At 46.5% G+C, this 19,408-nt stretch overlaps 1 protein-coding gene across 1 annotated transcript in view; it reads left to right on the top strand.

The window, feature by feature from the left end:
• Nucleotides 1-19,408, top strand: part of ABTB3 (ankyrin repeat and BTB domain containing 3) — a 298,699-nt gene that overhangs the window by 259,247 nt on the left and 20,044 nt on the right. The window contains exons 11-12 of the mRNA XM_046646488.1: nucleotides 562-740; nucleotides 14,957-15,062. Coding sequence (XP_046502444.1) covers nucleotides 562-740; nucleotides 14,957-15,062 — 285 coding nt within the window. The remainder of the gene's footprint in view (nucleotides 1-561; nucleotides 741-14,956; nucleotides 15,063-19,408) is intronic.

The raw sequence follows: 19,408 nt of genomic DNA, 5'->3' as shown, positions 1-19,408 counted from the left end.
CAGATGGAAATGTCATTTTGCACAGGGGAGCAGCAGCAACATCCTCTATTCGGATGTAAATATCCGTCCTAGCCAGAGCAGTCGATGTGAGGTCCACCGATGGGTTTCACCCGCTCTGAGCTCTCATCTGGGCACAGGTGTGCTGTCTATCCCTGGGCAAGACTCTTTCCTTCCCTGAGATTCTCTCTCCCCAGAGGAGACGAGATAGAGGGGAATGAAGTCAGAACCCAGAAGTATGTACTATGCATAAGTAGTGTGCATAATAATTCCAATATCCTATACAATGATTATATGTTATAAAACGCAGCCCCTAATAAGATGAGGAGCATGCAGACATGGACACCCGTGTTAAAGGAATTGAATCATGACCTTTAATTTCAACTTCTGCAAGTCTTTGGGGAAAAAACCAACACTGGCTCTATTCATTGAAAGTTAGTCTCTTGGTCTCATAATTGGGTAATTTCCTGGGGAAAGGCCAACTTCCAAATAAAAACACGCCTTCTCTTTTGGTTGTTTTCTGCCTCGCCTTCCTCTCCGCGCCCCTCCCCTCCCTGTTTCCAGGTGTCCCCTGGACCCTGCACACGTGGCTGGAGTCCTTGCGGATCGCCTTCCAGCAACACCGCAGGCCCCTCATCCAGTGCCTGTTAAAGGAGTTTAAGACCATCCAGGAGGAGGAGTACACTGAGGAGCTCGTCACCCAAGGCCTGCCCCTGATGTTTGAGATCTTGAAAGCCAGCAAGGTACCAGAGGTTTAACGCTGTTGGGGTGATCAGCAGAGAACAAGGCTGGGGGTTCATGATCTCCATTAGTCCCTTAGCCTTTGGTGGGATCCCCTGTAGGCACGGCCGCTGGTGGCGAATGGACCCCAGCTGGCTAAAGCTACTGGTGAGTCATCTCTGGGCAGCTGCTTGCTGAGCACCTTTATGCCCCCAGGCACTTGGACCCAGGGGACAAAGTAGAAAGATGTCTGCTACCCAGGGAGCGAGCACTAAAGCTGTGGAGATAACACCAACACGAGCGCCCCAAGGGCCTCTGAGGTGGTTTATGAAACTGTTCATTTGGGTGGCAGAGGGTCTGAGGGGTGTGAGACGGTCAGGGAGGGGCTGAGGCTGGAGCAGGCCTGCGTGGACAGACAGCAATCCAGAGAGGGGAGATGGGTGCAGCACCCTTGATCAGTGGGGTGCAGACCCTGCCAAGGTTTCTGGAAAGCCAGGCCATGGGAGAGGCTTTTCAGGGCCAGAGGACTGGCTGCGCCTCCGCTGACCCCTGGAGCTTCCCCTGCTTCTCGGGCCTCCTGGTTCCCGCTGCCACCTCCATTCCCAGCAACAGGGAAGTGCCGCAGCCCCTTCAAACATCAGTGCAGCCCTTGGGCTATTGTGAGACCGATTCTTAAACATCTCTTTGGGGTCATTTGTTAGGGGATACCACATTAGACATCCAGTCCCTGCCGGCGGGCCGTGTGGCATTGTGTGTGCTGGGGGAGAACTTGGAGAAGGGGCAGCCGTGGCGTGCCCATCCCCAACCAGCCATGGAGGTGGAGAGCCCAGGCAGGGGCAGCCATGACAGATGCCCCATCACTGTGGCCACGGGAAGCACCAGAGGACCAGTCTGCTGAGAGGCTCTGAGGAGTTTGTGCGCCCACCACCACATGCCCCATGGGCTTCTCTGTGGGCTCCGAGGGACAGGACAGCGTCGTGGTGGAGAGCGTGGACTCTGGAGCCAAAGGCAGGGTTCAAACCTGGCTCTGCCACTTCCTAGCCTTAGGACCCCAGTCGATTGACTTCACTTCCTTCTGCCTCAGTTTCCCCATCTGAAATGGGGCCAATAGTTGTATTAACCTCTTAGGCTGGTTGTGAAGATAAAATGAGTCAGTGCCCTTCAAATTGTGCCTGCCACTTAGTGAGTGCTTGATAAGTGTTCTCTGTCATAAAGATGGCATCCCCAGGGGACATGGCACCTCCAGTATTTCCCCAAGGGTGTTCTGTGAAACCATCCCCTCAGCAGCGATGATATAAAAATAGTTAACACGCCAGTGCAGCCCAGGCACCAACCAGCCGTGAATACCGACCTGTGAACATGCCAAATGTCCCCTCCTCTCCTCGGGGTCACGCTGGGTCTCCCCAATTTCTTGAATAGCCTAATTCACAAAGGCAATAAAATGTTTCCCAAACTCATTTGACCTTGGAACCTTTTTATAGTAAACCGTCTCAAGACACAAATGAAGATTTTTTTTAATTAAAATATATATTTTGTTTACTATATGCCTGGAACTATTCTAAGCACATTATAAGGATTAACTCAATCTCACAAGCAACCTTTGAAAGAGGAACTATTCTTATCTCCATTTAACCCATGGGGAAGTCAAGGCACAGAGAGGATAACTAATTTGCCCAAGGTCACACAGCTGGTAAATGGCAGAACTAGGATTGAACCCAGGCTGTCTGGCTCCAGCACCAACCTTTTACGCCTTTGCTCCAGCACAGGCTTTGTAGAACTCTGGGGTCCCTCTGAGACAATGGGACCTGTGAAGTCTCAGGGGAAATAGGCCTCTGCACCAAAAGGGTAGTGTGGCTTCTCCTGCCAGGCTGGGCCGATGGGCTGCCCTCCAAGAGTGAAGAGGGGAGCATGGAGCTGCCTTCTCGGGACAGCTGGGGTGGCCCCACAGTAAGGCAGCTGCAACTTGGTGCATCTGCTTTCTGAGCCTCAGGGCACCTGGCCTGGGGTCCAGAGCGAGTCCCATTAGATATTCTCATTAGCACCCGTCCTTAGCGCAGGGTCTCAGGGCCCCTGCGCCTGGATGTCTGTTGATGGCAAGCTCCACCGAGACCCCAAATGGGAGCAGGTGTGTCGGCCCTTGAGCAAAGAGCCTCGGGGATTCCACAACAAGCAAAACCTGCTGGAAGCGGTTCAGAACCCAACTCGCCCCACCCCTCAGCCCTCAGCCCCCCCAACTTGAAAATAAATAAATAAATAAGGCGTTCACCTGAAATTACCCAGGAAACCACATCAGTGAAAAACATTCCTAGTTCTGTTCCCAGGGTCTGCTGTGCTAACTCGTTGTTGTTTTTTTGGTGTTTTTTTTTTTTTTCTCCCTTTCTTCAGACTATAATGGAAATTCCAGGAATTACTGAGGCATCTTGGGTATTAGGTGAACCTAATCTATGGATTTTTAAAGTAAACTTTGCTTTGAAGTATGACGTCCATACAGAAAAGTGGCCAGAGTGTAACTCCAGAGCCTAATGAATTCTCACAAGGCAAACCTACCTGTGCAGTCAGCGCCCAGACCAGGAAATAGAGCATGACCGGCACCCCAGCAGGCCCCTTGTGCCCCACTCAGCCACTGCCCCCCGCAAAGGGCAGCCAGCAGCTCTGATAACCACAGCTGGGGCCGGGAAGAAGAGGGTGTGGACTAGAGCCTGCTTCTCTCAGCTGTACTGAGGATTGAGGGCGGGGAGCCAGGGATGCTGGGGCAGGGAGAGGTCCTTGTCAGGAGGAGGCAGTCTGGGAAAGATGGCGCATGCAGGAGTTGGGTTTGCTCTGACAAGGGTGGCAGCCCCTGCTGGTGAAGTGTGGTATTACACATCATGTACACTGACCGCGGTGGGAGAGACAGAGGTGATAAATTTCCCCTGTGAAGTCGAGCATTCTCCAAGCATGAGTGATATTCCCGTGGTCAAAAGAAGACTGGAGAGAGATGGTGGCAGAGAAATTCAGAGGGTTGAGAAAGTGCTGCAAAGCTCTGCCCTCAGAATGTGCCCTGTTGGAGGATAGCTGTAGTCTTAGTCCTACTGGAGGGTAAAGTGCCCCATGGGCGCATAGCCGTGGCCACACCTCACACAGCTATCCGGCCTTGTTCCTTCTCCCTCCACTAAAGGATTCCTGTTCTGATCGCGTCTGCTGTTCTATGTGAACCAATATCTGGTTTTCTCAGAGTAATGGATAAGATTGCAGAGCTCCTGTAAATAATTTCACTTTATGGTCAGCTCACAGAAATGCAGCTGCCCTGCAAAGTGCCCTTCTCCCCTCCTCGATTTGTGAACATTCACACCTTATTTGAAATCTGGTTGCAGGTTTTTTGTGTTTTTTTTGCTCCCACTTCTAAGCTTTAACTTCAAAGGAATTGTCTCTAGATTTCCCCAGGAGCAAACAGTATACTTATTTTTTTAAATACGTTTAAAAAACGGCCCATTTCTCCCACACGTAATTCCCCTGGGCGTTTACTCATTTGGTAGCCATGGATGCTTGCTGTACTGCAGTGGTGATGGAACAGGCATGTTCTTTATCTTCCTGGAGCTTACTGTGTCCAGGGGAGGGGCAGACAGACAGTCACCAAGGAAATAAATGAGCACAAGAGAGTCAGAACGTGATAAAGGCTGTGAAAAAAAATGAAATTGGACGATGACATAGTCTCCGAGGGTGGGACAGGCAAGGTCTGATGTAGACAGGATGGTCAGCAAGGTCTCCCTGAGAAGGTAGCATGTGAACAACCCCCTCAGTGAGCAAACGCTTCCAGCCACGCAGAGGTCTGGGGCCAGAGCCTTGCAAGTGAAGAAACTGCAGCTGCTGAGGCTTTTAGTGGGAACTGGTTGGTGTGTTGGGGCTACAGGAAGGACAGTGTGACAGAAGCCGTGGGACAAAGGAAAAAGTGGAGGAGAGAAAAATCAGCTTGCATAGGGCCCTTCTCGCTGGTGAAAAGTTTGATGTCTCTCCATGTGCAGTGAATGGAACACACTGGAGGTTTTAAACAGGGACGAGACTGATCTGTGGTTTTTTTTCTTGTGGTTTGTGCACTTTTTTAGTTTTTTAAACTTTTTATTTTGAGATAGTTGTAGATTAACATGCAATTGTGGTAAAAAAAAAAAATAGAGATACTATGTACTCTTTAGTCAGTTTCCACCATTGGAAATATCTTGCAAAACTACGGTAAAATATCACAACTGAGGGGCCAGCCCAGTGGCATAGTGGTTAAGTTTGTGCACTCCGCTTCGGCTGCCCGGGGTTCACAGGTTCGGATCCCAGGCACAGACCTACACACCACTCATCAAGCCATGCTGTGGTAGCATCCCACATAAAATAGAGGAAGATTGGCACAGGTGTTAGCTCAGGGCCAATCTTCCTCACAAAAAATAATATATGTATATCATAACCGAGATATTGATGTGATACCGACAACATGCAGAAAATTTCCATCACCACAAGACTCCCTCATGTTGCCCTTTTCTGGCCACATCCCTTCTGCTTACCCAGTGGAAACCGCTAATCTGCTCTCCATTTCTCTAATTTGTCATTTCAAGGATGTGATTGAAGTGGAACCCTACAGATGTAACTTTTTAAGGACTGGATTTTCTCACTCTGCATAACTCTCTGAAGACCCCTCCAGGTTGTTGCCTGTATCCGCAGTTCATTTCTTTTCATTGCTTAGTCGTACTCTGGGGAATGACTGTATCACAGTTTGCTTACACCCATCAAAGGACATCAGAGTTGTTTCCAGTTTTGAGCAATTACAAATAAGTGCAGTTACAAACATTCCTGCACAGGTTTTTAATGTGAATATAAGGCTTCGTTTCTCTGGGATAATTGTTCAGGAGTGCAATTGCTGGGTTGTATGGTAGTTGCATGATTAGTTTTTAAAGAAACTGCTAAACTGTTTTCCAGGGTGGCTGCACCATTTTACATTCCCAGCGGCAAAGTATGAGCGGTCCCATTTCTCCGCATCTTCACTGTTTGGTGTTACCACTAGTTTTTATTGTAGCCCTTCTGATAGGTGTGTAAGTGATATCTCGTAGTGGTTTTAATTTGCATTTCCCTAAACGGCTAATGATGTTGAACATCTTTTCATGTGCTTATTTGCCATCTGTGTATCCTCTTCAGTGAAATGTCTCTTTGTATTTTTTGCCCGTGTCCTAAGTAAATTGTTTGCTTTTTTACTGTTGAATTTTGAGAGTTCTTTCTATGTTCTGGAGACTAATCTTTTGTCAGATATGTGGTTTGCAAATATTTCCTCTCACTTTGTAACTTGTCTTTGTATCCTCTTAATAGGGTCTTTCACAGAGCAAAAGCTTTTAATTGCAGGAAGTCTAATGTACCAATTTTTCCTTTTATGGAGATTATGTTTTTGGAGTCAAGGATGAGAAGTCTGTGCCCAGCCCTAAATCATGAATATTTCCTTGTGCTTTTTTCCCTAGAAGTTTTCTAGTTTTATGTTTTACAGTGAAGTCTGTGATTCATTTTGCATTAATTTTTGTATGAGGTGTGGGGCTTCCATTGAGGTTCCTTTTTTTTGCTAACGGGTCATCAACTGCTCCAGCACTGTTTATTAAAAGGCTGTCTCTCCCTCGTTGAATTACTTTTGCACCTTTGTCAAAAGTCAGTGGGGCATATTTGTGTGGGTCTACTTCTGAGTTCATTTTGTTCCATTGATCTGTGTGTCTGTCCCTCCACCATTACCACATAGTCTTGATTACTATAGCTATAAAATAAATCTTGAAATTGGATAGACTGATTCGTCCCATTTTATTCTTCTTTTACAAAATGATTTTATCTATGTTAGTTCTTTGTCTTTCTATATAAATTTTAGAACAAACTTGCTATATCAACCAAAAAATCTTGCTGAGATTTTGATAGGAATTGTGTTAAACCTTTATATCAATTCAGGGAGAATGGGCATCTTTACCATATTAAGTCTCCCAATTCATGCACCTGGTATGTCTCTTCATGTACTTAGATCTTCTTTGATTTCTTTCATTAATATTGTGGAGTTTGCAGTGCAAAAGTCCTTGTTTTGTTAGATTTACACATAAGTGTTTCATATTTTTTGAGCAGTTGTAAATATTATATTTTTAATTTTTTGTCTATGTGCTCATTGTGGCATATAGAAATATAATTGATTTTCGTATGTTTATCTTGTATCCTGCAACCATGCTGAACTCATTTATTAGTTCTAGGAGTTTTGGGTTTTGATTTTTTTTTTTTGAGGAAGATTAGCCCTGAGCTAACATCAGCTGCCAATCCTCCTCTTTTTGCTGAGGAAGACTGACCCTGAGCTAACATCCATGCCCATCTTCCTCTACTTTATATGTGGGACGCCTGCCACAGCATGGCTTGATGAATGGTATGTAGGTCCACACCTGGGATCCGAACCTGCAAACCCCAGACTGCCGAAGCAGAACGTGTGCACTTTGCTGCACCACCAAGCTGGCCCCTAGTTCTAGGAGTTTTCTTGTAGATTTATTGGGATTTTCTACTTAAACAATCAGGTTATCTGCCAATAAAGACAGTTTTATGTCTTCCTTTTCAATCTGGGCCTGGATTTCTTTGGGGGGAATTTTTTAAATTATGAATTCAGTTTCTTTAATACTTACAGAGCTTTCCAAATTTATCTATTTAATATTGGGTGAGTTGGGGTACTTTGTGTTTTTCAGGGAATTGGTCCATTTCCTCTTCATTGTCAAATTTATGTGTGTAGAATTTTTCATCACGTTACTTTATTATGCTTCGGATGTCTGCAGAGTCTGTAATGATAGCGCCTGTTTCATTCCTGATTTTGTTAATTTGTCTTCTCTTCTTTCCCTTTTCAGTCTTCCTAGAGGTTTGTCAATTTTATTCATCTTTGCAAAGAGCCAAATTCTCTGTTTCACTATTTTCTCTACTATTTTTCTATTTTAAATTTCATTGATTGCTGCTATTATATTTATCATTTGCTTGCTTTGGGTTTACTTTGCTTTTCGTTTTCCAGGTTCTTGAGATAGAATCTTAGATTATTGACTTGAAACTTTTCCTGTTTTTTTATGTATGCGTTTGATACTATACATATTCTTCTGGGCGCTGCTCTGGCTGTGTACCACAAATTTTGATAGGTTTTATTTTCATTTTCATTCAGTTCAGTGTACTTTTTATTTCCCAGTGTAATTTTGTTTGCTTTTTGACTTAGGGATTATTTAGAAGTGTGTGGTTTAGTTTCTAAGTGTTTGGAGATTTTCCCTTTATCTTTCTGTTCTTGATTTCTAGTTTGATTCCATTGTGGTCAGAGAATATGTTCTGTATTATTTCAATCCTTTTAAGTTTTTGAGGTTGGTTTTGTAGGCCAGGATATGGTCTGTCTTGGTATATATTCCATGGGCACTTGAAAAAGACTGTTTTCTGCTTTTGCTGAGTGGAGCGTTCTGTAAATGTCGATAAGATTCTGTTGGTTGACAGTGTTGTTGAGTTCTTCCATATCCTACAGATGTTCTAACTAGTTATTCCATCATTTGAGAGAGGGGTGTTAAAGTCTCCAGCTGTAACTGTGGATTCGTGTATTTCTCCGTTCAGTTCTATCAGTTTTCAATTCACGTATTTTGCAGCTCTGTTGTTTGGTGCATGCACATTTAGGACTGCAATGTCTTCTTGGTGAATTAACCCTTTTATCATTATATAACACCCCTCTCTGCTTATGCTAGTTTTCTTTGCTCTGAAGTCTACTTTATCTAATATTAATATAGCCACTCTTTTCTTTTGATTGTTTGCATATTTTTCCATCCTTTTCTTTCAACTTGCCTATTTCATTTTATTTAAAGTGAGTTTCTTGTAAATAGCATGTAGTTGGACTTTTTGTCCACTCTGCCAATCTCTGTCTTTTAATTGGTGTATTTAGACTGTTTACATTTTATTCAATTATTGATACTTCAGGGCTTAAGTCTGACATCTTATTTTTTGTTTCCTGTTTGATCTGAGTTGTTTCTCTCTTTTCTTTTTCCTGCCTTCCTGTGGACTACTTGAACATTTTTTAATATTCTATTTTCATTTGTCTATACTGTTTTTGAATGTACCTCTTTGTCTAGTTTCTTAGGGGGTTACTCAAAGTATTACCTTATGTATACATAACATCCCAGTCTACTGGTATCATCATTTGACCAGTTCAAGTCAAGTATAGAAAGCTTACCTCCCTTTTTGTCCCTTTACCCTCCTTCATTTATGTCATAATTGTCTTTAAATATTTTATCTACATACACTTAGAACCACATCAGACACTATTGTAATTTTTGCATCAACCATCAAACATAATTAGGAAACTCAAGAGGAGAAGGGAAGCCTGTTATGTTTTCCCATATTTTTGCTTGTCGTGTTCGTTCTTTCTTCCTGATGTTCCACGGTTCCTTCTTTTATCCTTCCCTTTCTGTTTAGAGAACTTCCTTCAGCCATTCTTGTAGGGTAGGTCTTCGAGTGGCAAATCTCGTAGTTTTCCTTCATCTGAGAATGTCTGATTTCCCTTTCATTCCTAAAGGATATTTTCACTGGTTATTACTTGCTTGATTTTTTTTAAATCAACTTACCTTCCCTTAATTGTATTTAGAAAGGAAACGTTATATTACGACCGTAAATAAAAAGTCCCCATCACTTGCCGTGAATAGACAGTACATATCAAAATAAATGGGTGATGATTTAAACGCACTCAAAGTTCATTATGTGTTCAATTTCATCTTGTACACAACTCCAGTGGGGTGAGTGACAGACTCCAGGCTACGCTGACCTCATGGAACCCCGCTGGGGGCAGGCAGCCCTCCCCCCTCTTTTCCAGGTCTGCTCCAGGTGAGAGAGGCTCCACAAGGGAAGGGACCAGTTGGAGGGACAAATCGCTGTTGACAATGGATTGAGGCAGCAAAATCACTGCCAGTGTCCCCAGAAAGTAGCAGTAATTCCACATTCTCTTGATTCTAAGATGAAGCTATTTTCACCTTTTAGCATTTCTCAGTTTGAAATGGATGTGTATGTTTAACATGATGAGCTTTTTTTCTCTTCCTAAAAGCTGCCATTAATTTTATGACATTTTGGAATTTAGAAAAATAGAGATTAGTTTGAATTATGAGAAATTGCTGTTTTTTGGGTTAAAAATGGTCAAGTATTGGCACTTCCCTTTGGTTCAACCTAATGGTATAACGTGATGCATTATCTTTTTTAGCTCTCATAGCAGGTGTTCTTTATCCACTTTGGAAGAGAACACCAAAGCCCAGAGAAGCTGAGTAACTTTGCTAAGGTCACAGAGCTGGTGAGTGAGGACCAGGACTGGGACATACCTCCATCTGGCCCCATTGTCCATGTTTTTATCACTACATAGAACCTCAGCCTGAGCGCCCTATAAAGGACCTTTGGGGTTAATCATAGTGTTCCTTTCAGAAGAGAAGAAGGTGTTTCAGTATCTTTGTAGGAGAGGAGTGAGAGATCAGAGGCAGAGAGGTGAGATGTCAGCCCCAAAATCCACAGGAGTCCATCTTAGGAGGGTCTCCTGGTAAGAGTGGCATTAAGAACTTCACTTCATTCCCCTTTAGTTCTGTGTGGCCACACAGTTTTGAGTCCCGAGGACCTGAGGGCAGCCCATGTGCACACCCAGCATTTCTGACAAGACACCAGAACAGCAGGTTCACCCAGCGACATGCCAATAGCAACTGCTAACCAGGCGCTGTGTGCTCAGGCCTGGCCAGACGCCCACCTGGCCGCCCCACACCCCCCTCCTCAGGCTTGCCCTGGCCTCCAAGGTCAGAGCCTGCATGTAAAGACTGGCCTGCTGCCCCTGAGGTTGGAGTCTTGTCACACCTTGGACCTAAAAGCACTGTGCTTGACAAATGTGCCGCTCAGAGGAGAGTATCAGCATCTGCTCCAGCACAACCACCCCACCCACCCCCGCCTCCAAAACAGAGACAGCCTGCATTGGGCTAATTCAGCTCTGCTGTCTTCAGGTTTGGTCCAGAGCTAAGCAATCTCATAGAATAACCCAATTCACTGCCCCAAACTGACCATTTAACCCAATGGGTCTCACCCCACTGTCGCTGTCAACTGATACTAATTACAGCCACCCCGCCTCCCTTGAAGGAGCCCTCCTGGAGTCCTGATTCATTCTGGGTGCTGAGTAACCAGAGTGAATTATGCCCACAACCCCATCGCCTAGAGGAAGCACACAGGGCAGTGCGCCGAGCAGACACCTGGACAAACAGATGAATTGAGAGACGCACTGGGGAGTTTCTCTTAGGGCTCTAGTCTCTGAAAGAGCAGTGGCCGGAAAGGCTTGGAAAAGGCAGCATCTTTGAAGCTGACGTTGGGCGCATCATAGCGCAGGCACCCAGGGCCTAGCCAGTGCCTGGCCCTTCATAGATGCTCAGTAAATAGTTGAGGAAAGAATTAGTGAATGCGTAGCTTAGGGTGTGGGGAAAGGTTCATATTCATGGAACCTTTGGGGGATAAGTGAATAAAGCCCCGATGACCGTGGATGGCCACTTTAACCCTTGACCCTTTCTCTTTCCTCTTCTCACCTGAACATCTAGTGCTTTCCTCATAATGATCCTATTCCCTCATTGGGCAGGTCTTTAATAATAGACTTTATTTTTTAGAAAAGTTTTAGATTTACAGAAAAATTGATAAGATAGCACAGAGTTCCCATATAACCCCTCCCCCACTTTCCCTCATTATTAATATCTTACATTAGCATGGTACATTTGTTATAATTAATGAACCAACATTGATACATTATTATTATTTAAGTCCCATACTTTATTCCTATTCACTTAGTTCTTATTTAGTGTCTTTTTCTGCTCCCGGATCCCATCCAGGACACCATATTGCATTTAGTGGCCGTGCCTCCTTGGGCTGCACTTGGCTGAGATGGTTTCTCAGACTTTCCTTGTTTTAGATGACCTTGACAATTTTGAGGAGTCCTGGGCAGGTATTTTATAGGATGCTGTCTAGTGGAACGTGTGACGTTTTTCTCATGATTAGCCTGGGATTACGGTTTTCGGGGAGGAGGACCACAGAGGTCAAGTGCCATTCTCATCACATCAAGGGGACGTGCTATCACTGTTGATGATGACCTTGATCACCTGGCTAAGGTCATACTTGTCAAGTTTCTCCACCACAAACTTACTCTTTCCTCACCTTTCCAAACTGTCCTTTTTGGAATCAGGTCACTCTGTGCAGCCCTCACTTAGAAGTGGGTGGTTGTGCACCTCCAGATAATGTTTAAGTATTTGAGCGTTGTCCGTTTGGAACAGGCGTGGCCAGCCCTTATCTTTACTTACTCGGGTGACATAGCACACACTGAAGTTAGGCAGCAAGGTCGAGGTTGAGCTGTGAGTCCTGGAGGGGAGAGGTCTCGCCCTGCCTGCTTCTGTCGCCCAGGATACAGCTCCTTTCACAGTATGGGACGCCTCTTGGATGGTTAATAAGTACCTATTGAATTGACTTGAACAGCCACCGCCACCAAAAACACAAACCCCACGGAAGAGTCCACTGGCAGCTCACGTCCCTCTTACGGGCCACCAAGTCCAGGAAATGCATTTTCATTCCTTCACCCTGAGTTGATTAGACAGGGCTGGCTCACCAGCAAGGCTCACAAGACAAATCCTGGTGCAGAGGAATGAGACCAGCGCCATTCATCATACAGTCTGTATGGAGCATTTAGCAGGTCACAGGCTTCATCTTTTTCATGACCAGCAAGTATTCATTGAGTGTCCACGGTGTGTCTGGTAGTCTGAGGCCACAGGGATGATGAAATGTGGTTCACCTGAGGCAAACTCTAGACAAGGTGTATTAGTGTTCTATTGCTGCAGTAACCAATCACACAACTTACAGGCTGAAGACAATACCTGTCTATTATCTCATGATTTCCGTGGGTCGGAAGCCAGGGCACAGCTTCTCGGCTGGGCTCTTCGCTTAGGGTCTCACAGGGCCAAAGCAAGGTGTCAGCTGGGCTGTGTTCCCATCTGCAGGCTTTGGGGAAGAATCCACTTGCAAGCTCATTCAGGTTTGGGTAGAATTCATTTCCTTGTGGTTGTAGGACTGAGGTCTCATTTTCTTGCTGGCTGTCAGCTGGGGGTCCCATCTTTCTCCTGGTGTTGTTGCCTACTTTCCCTCTGAAGCTCGCCATGTGGCCCCCTCCGTCTCCAAGCCAGCAGCAGCTCATCTGATCCTTCTCAGGCTTCCAGTCCCTCTGACTTCCTCTTCTCCTTCATCGCTTCTGAATTCCTCATCTGCCTCTAATTTTAAGGGCTCATGTGATTACATTGGGCCCTCTAAGATAATCCCCGTCTTTTAAGATCAACTAGTAAGTAACATTAATTATTCCTGCAAAGTCTTTTTTGCCCTCTAAGGTCATATATTCATGGGCATGGCATCTCATGGTATTCACAGTCCCAGGGATTAGGGCATGCCATCTTCTAGGGGGCCATAATTCTGCCCACCACTCAGTGCTTCTCCAACACCAGTGTGTATGGGGATCTGCACCTGCAGAGTGTGTTCACGTGGATTCTGATTCAGTGGCCCTACGGTGAGAGTCTGCGTTTCTCACAAGCTCCCAGGCGATATTGCTGCTGCTGCTGGTCGATGGAGCACATTTGAGTGGCAAGGCTTTAGACCAGAAGAAACAAATTTACAGCCCCCAGCCCAGGTCAAACCCAAGACAAAATTTCAGTACATGAACCCTGTGGTTCTCAAACTTTAGGGAGCATCAGAATCACCAGAAAACTTGTTAAAATACAGATTACTGGGCCCCACCCCCAGCATTTCTGAGTCAGAACATCTGAGATGGGACCTGAGGATTTGCATTTCTAGCAAGCTCCCAGGTGATGCTGGTGCTACTGGTCTGAGGACCACACTTTGAGAACCACAGCATTAAGCCATGAGACAGGCAGTCACTTTGTGAGTGTTAAGTGAGAGGAGCATTTAACACCCTTTGGTTATAAGGCATCTTCTTTTAAAGCAGTCCCTTTTTCCATCCAATATGATTGTGTCTCCTTAGGCGCCTCTGCGGATCACTCAGAGGTGGCATGGTGCCCTTTGGTGTCTCACCCACTTTAATAGAAGGTTTGGATGTCCCTCTCCTAGGTTGAGCTGTATCCTTCTGGTTTGGGAGCACAATGAAGTCGATTTCAGAATAGCTTGAACCCCCGACATCATTAGTAGTCCCAAACCCATCTTTTAAAATGAAAAATAATATTTATTGTTTTTAATACAAAAGCAACACTTTCTTGTAGAAAATATAGATAAAAAGAAAAGAGAAAACATCATAATCCCACCCAAAAGTAGCTACTCTATTCTTCCAGACCTTTTTCTATACATATCTGTCCAAATATATATGTAGGGTTTTATTTCCAAAAATATATGGTACAAACTGTGTTGTAACCTACTTTTCTTAATATATTGTAAATGTCTTTCTGTCTAACCCCCCTTTTTGGCCCCTAGTTTCAACCCCCCTCCCCCAACAAAAAGCCTCCAAATGCTGTGATGCCTGGCTTCCCCTGGACACCTGCAGTAGAAGGGAGATTAATGAACAGCAGGGGGCCCCAGGGGGAAGGAGGCAATAAACCTAAAGAATGGGGGTCAACAGAAACAGGCTCCTTCATGCCTGAGCAATCAGGGGCAGCTGGAGTTTTGCATCACAGAACTGTTTCCTTCGCTTTTTTTTGAGAAAATGATTCAGCTGAGCGCTCCTGGATCCGGAAATGCCCCAGGACCAGAATCTGATTCATAAGAAAGTTGAATGGGGAGCATTTGTGTCTTGGTGCTGGAGAGCACCATCCCAGGATCGAAAGGGCTTCCTGCTGCTAGTTTCAGGATAATTAGCTATAATCAGAATTTTGGAGTATTGATAAAGGTGTGTTTGGGATAAAAACTTAGTTTCCATTCTGTGAGTTACAAAACCTGCTTTCCAATGGATAGTAAATGATGAGGGCAAGAGAGAAGGATTCAATTACAAATTACGCCTTCACCAGTGACCCAGCTGGAAAGAGATGGTGGACTGACAGAGCGAGCTGGTCCAGGGCCTGCTAGGGCAAACTGCATGCATCATGTCCAGGGGACTTGCTCTTGGAAGCTGCGATCAGTTTGTGGGCTCCCCTTGCCTTGGGGGGGGGGGGGGGCGTGTTCCTGTGCAAGAGTTTGGACAGGCTGCGCACGGGCCCCAGCAATGTGAGCTGTTCTTTCTTTTCCGCAGAACGAAGTGATCAGCCAGCAGCTGTGCGTCATCTTCACTCACTGCTACGGGCCCTACCCCATCCCCAAGCTCACGGAGATCAAACGGAAACAGACCTCGAGACTGGGTGAGTGTGCTTCACTGGGCCGACGGGCCCTGCGCAGCGTGGGCTGTGGCTTTGAGGACCAGGGGGAGGCGAATGTCATCAAAGAAGGAAGGGCGTATCCAACAGCAGCCAAGATAGATACAGGAGCCAGGCAGGTGAAGATCAAGATGTCACCTCTATTACGGGATAACTGGAGGATATACCCCAGGGATGTGGACAGAGAGATGCGCCAGGGCCTCGTTCCTCTGATGGAGCGTCTTTCTCCCGCAGTCACAGACAGTGATGGACTGTGGACTCCAGAAGGCCTCCCCAGCTCCAGCCCGTGCGCTCCCTGCAGGCAGGTCGAGGCCAAAAGAAGGCCGCGCTCTGTGACGCAGCCCTCCCCTAGAGCCTCCCCTCTAAGAAGTCCCTCTTCCTCCCGGAGGAGGAGCAAGCAGGGGACAATGACAGGCCAGCAGTGTTCCTCTAATGGAAGTCCATGGGAGGGAACTAGGAGGAGAGGGGAACAAGTGTCCCCCCACAACACACACACATTCGAGGGGAACGTACCTGAGCCCGGGAGATGGGACGCTCTGAAATCGCATGAGAGTGGCAGTAACCACATTTTGTTCTCCTTGGGCACTTGGTTGATCCGGCCCCAGCCGAGCACTTGATTTACCCATCTCAAGTGATGCTCGGGCCACCCCAAGAGGCAGGCGCTGTTAGTCGCCCCATGTCACAGCTGGAGAAAGGGGGGCTCTGCCGTACCTGCACTGTCAGTTCAGGCGGAGCTGGAGCTTGAGCCCAGGTCCGCCCAGAAACCTAAGTCCATCATTCTGCAGTCCCAGCTTCTGGGATTTTCCAGGGGAACCTTTCCATCCAGCACCAAATTCGTTTGGAGAGTCCTGGGGCTGTTGCAGCCTGGTAGATCAGTCTGGAAAAAAGACAAAGAAATACTGAACTGCCTTGAAGCCTGAAACGTGAGCCTTCTCTTGCAAGGGCCTGTCTGCTTGCTGCCTGGGGAGTTATAAAATATTAAAGATAAAGGGTTCCTTTTCCAGTGAAGGTTTGGGGCTTTCCTCCTTCCTATTTCCTTTTTTGAAAAGATTGGGAAACGTTGGAGAGATGGAAGCATCTGAAAATTCTACTCTTTAGCAAAACCACTGCTTTCAAAACAGGTGATCTAGTTTAAATAGTTGGAAAGGCTGAATTCACGGAACTGTTTTATTTTTGTTCCTGTCGTGAATAAGTTGGTAATTTAAGTGACCCAGCTTTTTGCCAAAATGAAAAACTTAGCAGCCAAATCAAAGCTTATCTGTTTTTCTTTACACCCATTCATGTGGGCAAACCAGGATGTACCACAACCACAAGTATTTCTACCTTGTAGAAAATAGGTGTTAATTAAAATATCATCAGGGCAACAAATTATAAAGACCAACCAAATTAATAGACTTCAGAGGTTGGAGGTGACATTCCCAGGACATGGTAATAATCTCTGACATCTGGGTGCCTTACAAGGTACCCTTAGTAGAGCAAACATTTGCAAGGGCTGTTTCCTAAAATCTGCTTTCCTGTACCTCCCGGAGAAGAGGGAACATTTCCTCCATCTGAACTTGCCAAGATCTCTTTCCCTAGCAATTCAAAGGGCCTGGTTTTCAGGCCAAGCATTGGAATTCCAAGGGTTAGCACCAAGAGAAGGAAGGCAGGCCTGAGAGGCTCGAAGCTCACGGTATGAAAGAAGAAAGGCAGAAGATATAATGATTAATAAATGGAATGTGGAGCATGCAGTGTTTTCATCTTCAGTGCATCATTTCCATGCTAGGATAACTAAACGTTGCCAATAGTGGTTCTTTAGGGACCTGCTTTAAAGAAAAAATAAGAATAATCAGTGACAAGCATCCCAAATAGGCATCTGTAGAGGGCCAGACAGGTCATATAAATGAGTGAAGTGTAAACAATAGGGAGTGGTGGGGACTGTGGCAAATTGGAGAGCACATGGCTTTTTTGTGATACTTGCCCTCCCAGTGAATTCTGGGAGAGAATGGTGAAAAGGTAGGAGATATTAGCAACTTGGGCAGCAAGCGTGGGGGCTGGTTGGAGATGGACAGTGCAAGTGGGAGAGAGGGAGCAGAGGGAGGCAGGGTGCTGAGAAGAGAGAGAAAGTCACACCAACAACAGTCTTTAAAGCAAGCTGAGAAGTGAGTTTTAGGCAACTCTGAGCCTTCCCTATAGTCTCTCTTCCCTTGGATAGTTTTAGAAGTGTTTTTTTAAATAAAAAATTGTGAAGATAATGAGATTACAGGAGACTTTGACTTTTTATGCTTTTTTGATATATTTTAAATGAAAACTTTTTTTAGATAGGAACTGGTGAGGGAGCTACACGTGCTGATAGTAACAGGAGAGGAAGACCAGCAGGACCACCATCTGGGGCAGCACAGGGGCTGAGGGGCCATCCCACTTTCGAGGGCCGAGTGAAGAGAATCAGCCGGGAAAGCAGATTCTGGGTCCAAGTGACAGCAGGGTCTGGGCAAATAGGGCCAGGCTGGGGGTCCAACAGCTGTGGGGGTGAGGGGTCACAGCCCCCAGGAATCCAGAGGGCTGGTGCCCACCATCAGTGGTTTAGGACAGCCTAAACTCAGCCTTAGGGAGCAGCTGGGGTCTCATTACAGGGTAGCCCTTTAACCCCTGGGAGGGCCCTGTCATCAGCAAGTGGGTCCCCAGGCTAAGAAGGGGCCTGATGTGCCCGACAGGCTCTTAGAACAAGACTCTGAAGCAAGGGTCTCAGCGTTCTTTCATTCATTCAAAAAAATATTAATTAAGCATCTACGATAATGGTCGTGTCTATTGAGGAGTAGTTTGTGTCAGCCGTTTTGCTAAGTGCTTTACAGGATTCATTTAATGCTCAGTACAGTTCTATGATGTACCATCCCCATTTTACAGAAGGGGCAACTGAGGCACAGAGAGGTTCAGTGACTTGCCTAAGGTCACACAGCTAAGATTTCTGGCCCCAGAGCCCACACTTTTACTATACTCTACCACCTTTCTGTGCTAGACACAGAGGAAAGGATGTGAAAAGGACAGATAAGGTCCTATCCTCCCAGAGCGTGCAGCCCCGAGGGAGAGGCAGACAAATAGACAGTGGATACACTGTAGCAGTGAGGCCTCAGCAAGGGCAGTACAAGCCCCATGAGAGCCCTGCTGGAGGATGCTCACTCGGTCTGGAAAGGGCAGGGAATCAGGCTTATTGATGGAAGGTGTCTGCACTGAGGCTGGAAGAGCATGTAGGGGTGCACCAGGTTTGGAAGGGGTTGGAAGAGTGTTCTAGGTAGAAGAAACAGCATGTGCAAAGGCCCAGAGGTAAGAGACCCCATAGCACTGGTGGGGAACAGCCCCATATGGCTCAGGCACACATGCAGTTTGACAGAGGGTATGACTCGAGAGAGGCCAGAGAAGACAGCAGGAGCCCAACCTCAAGGGGCCTTGTTAAGAAGTTTGGACTCTATCCTGGGGACACCAGGGAGCTATTGAAAGGTTTACAGCAGAGGAGGGGCGTGATCAGATCTGCCTTTAGGAAGGAAGACTCTGCGGTGAGGGGTACCATCGGATTGAGGGGGCTGCGAGTGGAAGCAGAGACCAGCAGAGGCTCTTGCAGGTCCCCAGACAAGAGAGGACGTGGTCCTAACCCGGGCAGTGGCAGAGGGGACGGAGAGAAGTGGGGGACTCGAGAAACACTTAGGAGGAGGAAAGGGCAGTGTCTGCGATGGACTAGGTCTGGTGAGCCCTGGAGAGGAAGGTGTCCTGTTGCCTTCAGATCCCTGGCTTGGGCGCCTGGTGGGTGGTGGTGCTGTTCGCGGGAACAGAGGCACTGGGCAAGGAGCGTTCTGCGGGAAGAATCTTTTCCACATGAGCTGGGAAGGCCGTGCATCCTCAGACTCAGGAACTTGGGTGCGGACACCCAGAACGGTCATCTTAAATTTAGAGACTCCAGTGAGCTAACACGGCGGGTGACCTCGTAGGAAGCCCCACCAAAGGTTGGAGCCATGTTGCCCTCTTACCTGGGTGGGGCCTGACTTAGGAACTGAGCGGGGTGGAGCCTGGTAGGAGCAGCGGTGGCGGGGGGGGGGGTGGGTGGATATTCCCAACAAGGCAGAATGCTGAGCTGAGGACAGATGGGCACCCTCAGCAGGCGCAGGTCTAAATGGCTAAAATGACAGGGAAATCGGAGGATCTAGTGCTTAACGATGCAGGCCCTCCAATCAGAATGTTGGAGTTCAAATCCTGGCTTCTCCACCTATTACTAGCTTGAACAAGTCACTATAACTTCTTTGTGCCTCAGTTTCCTCAAATGCACACCCAACAGTGGTCCCGATCTCCCAGGACTGAATGAG

This window comes from Equus quagga, chromosome 19, assembly GCF_021613505.1.
Source record: "Equus quagga isolate Etosha38 chromosome 19, UCLA_HA_Equagga_1.0, whole genome shotgun sequence".
NCBI lineage: Eukaryota > Metazoa > Chordata > Mammalia > Perissodactyla > Equidae > Equus > Equus quagga.
The sequence above is the reverse complement of the archived record's forward strand: the minus strand, read 5'-3'. Positions and strand labels throughout refer to the sequence as shown.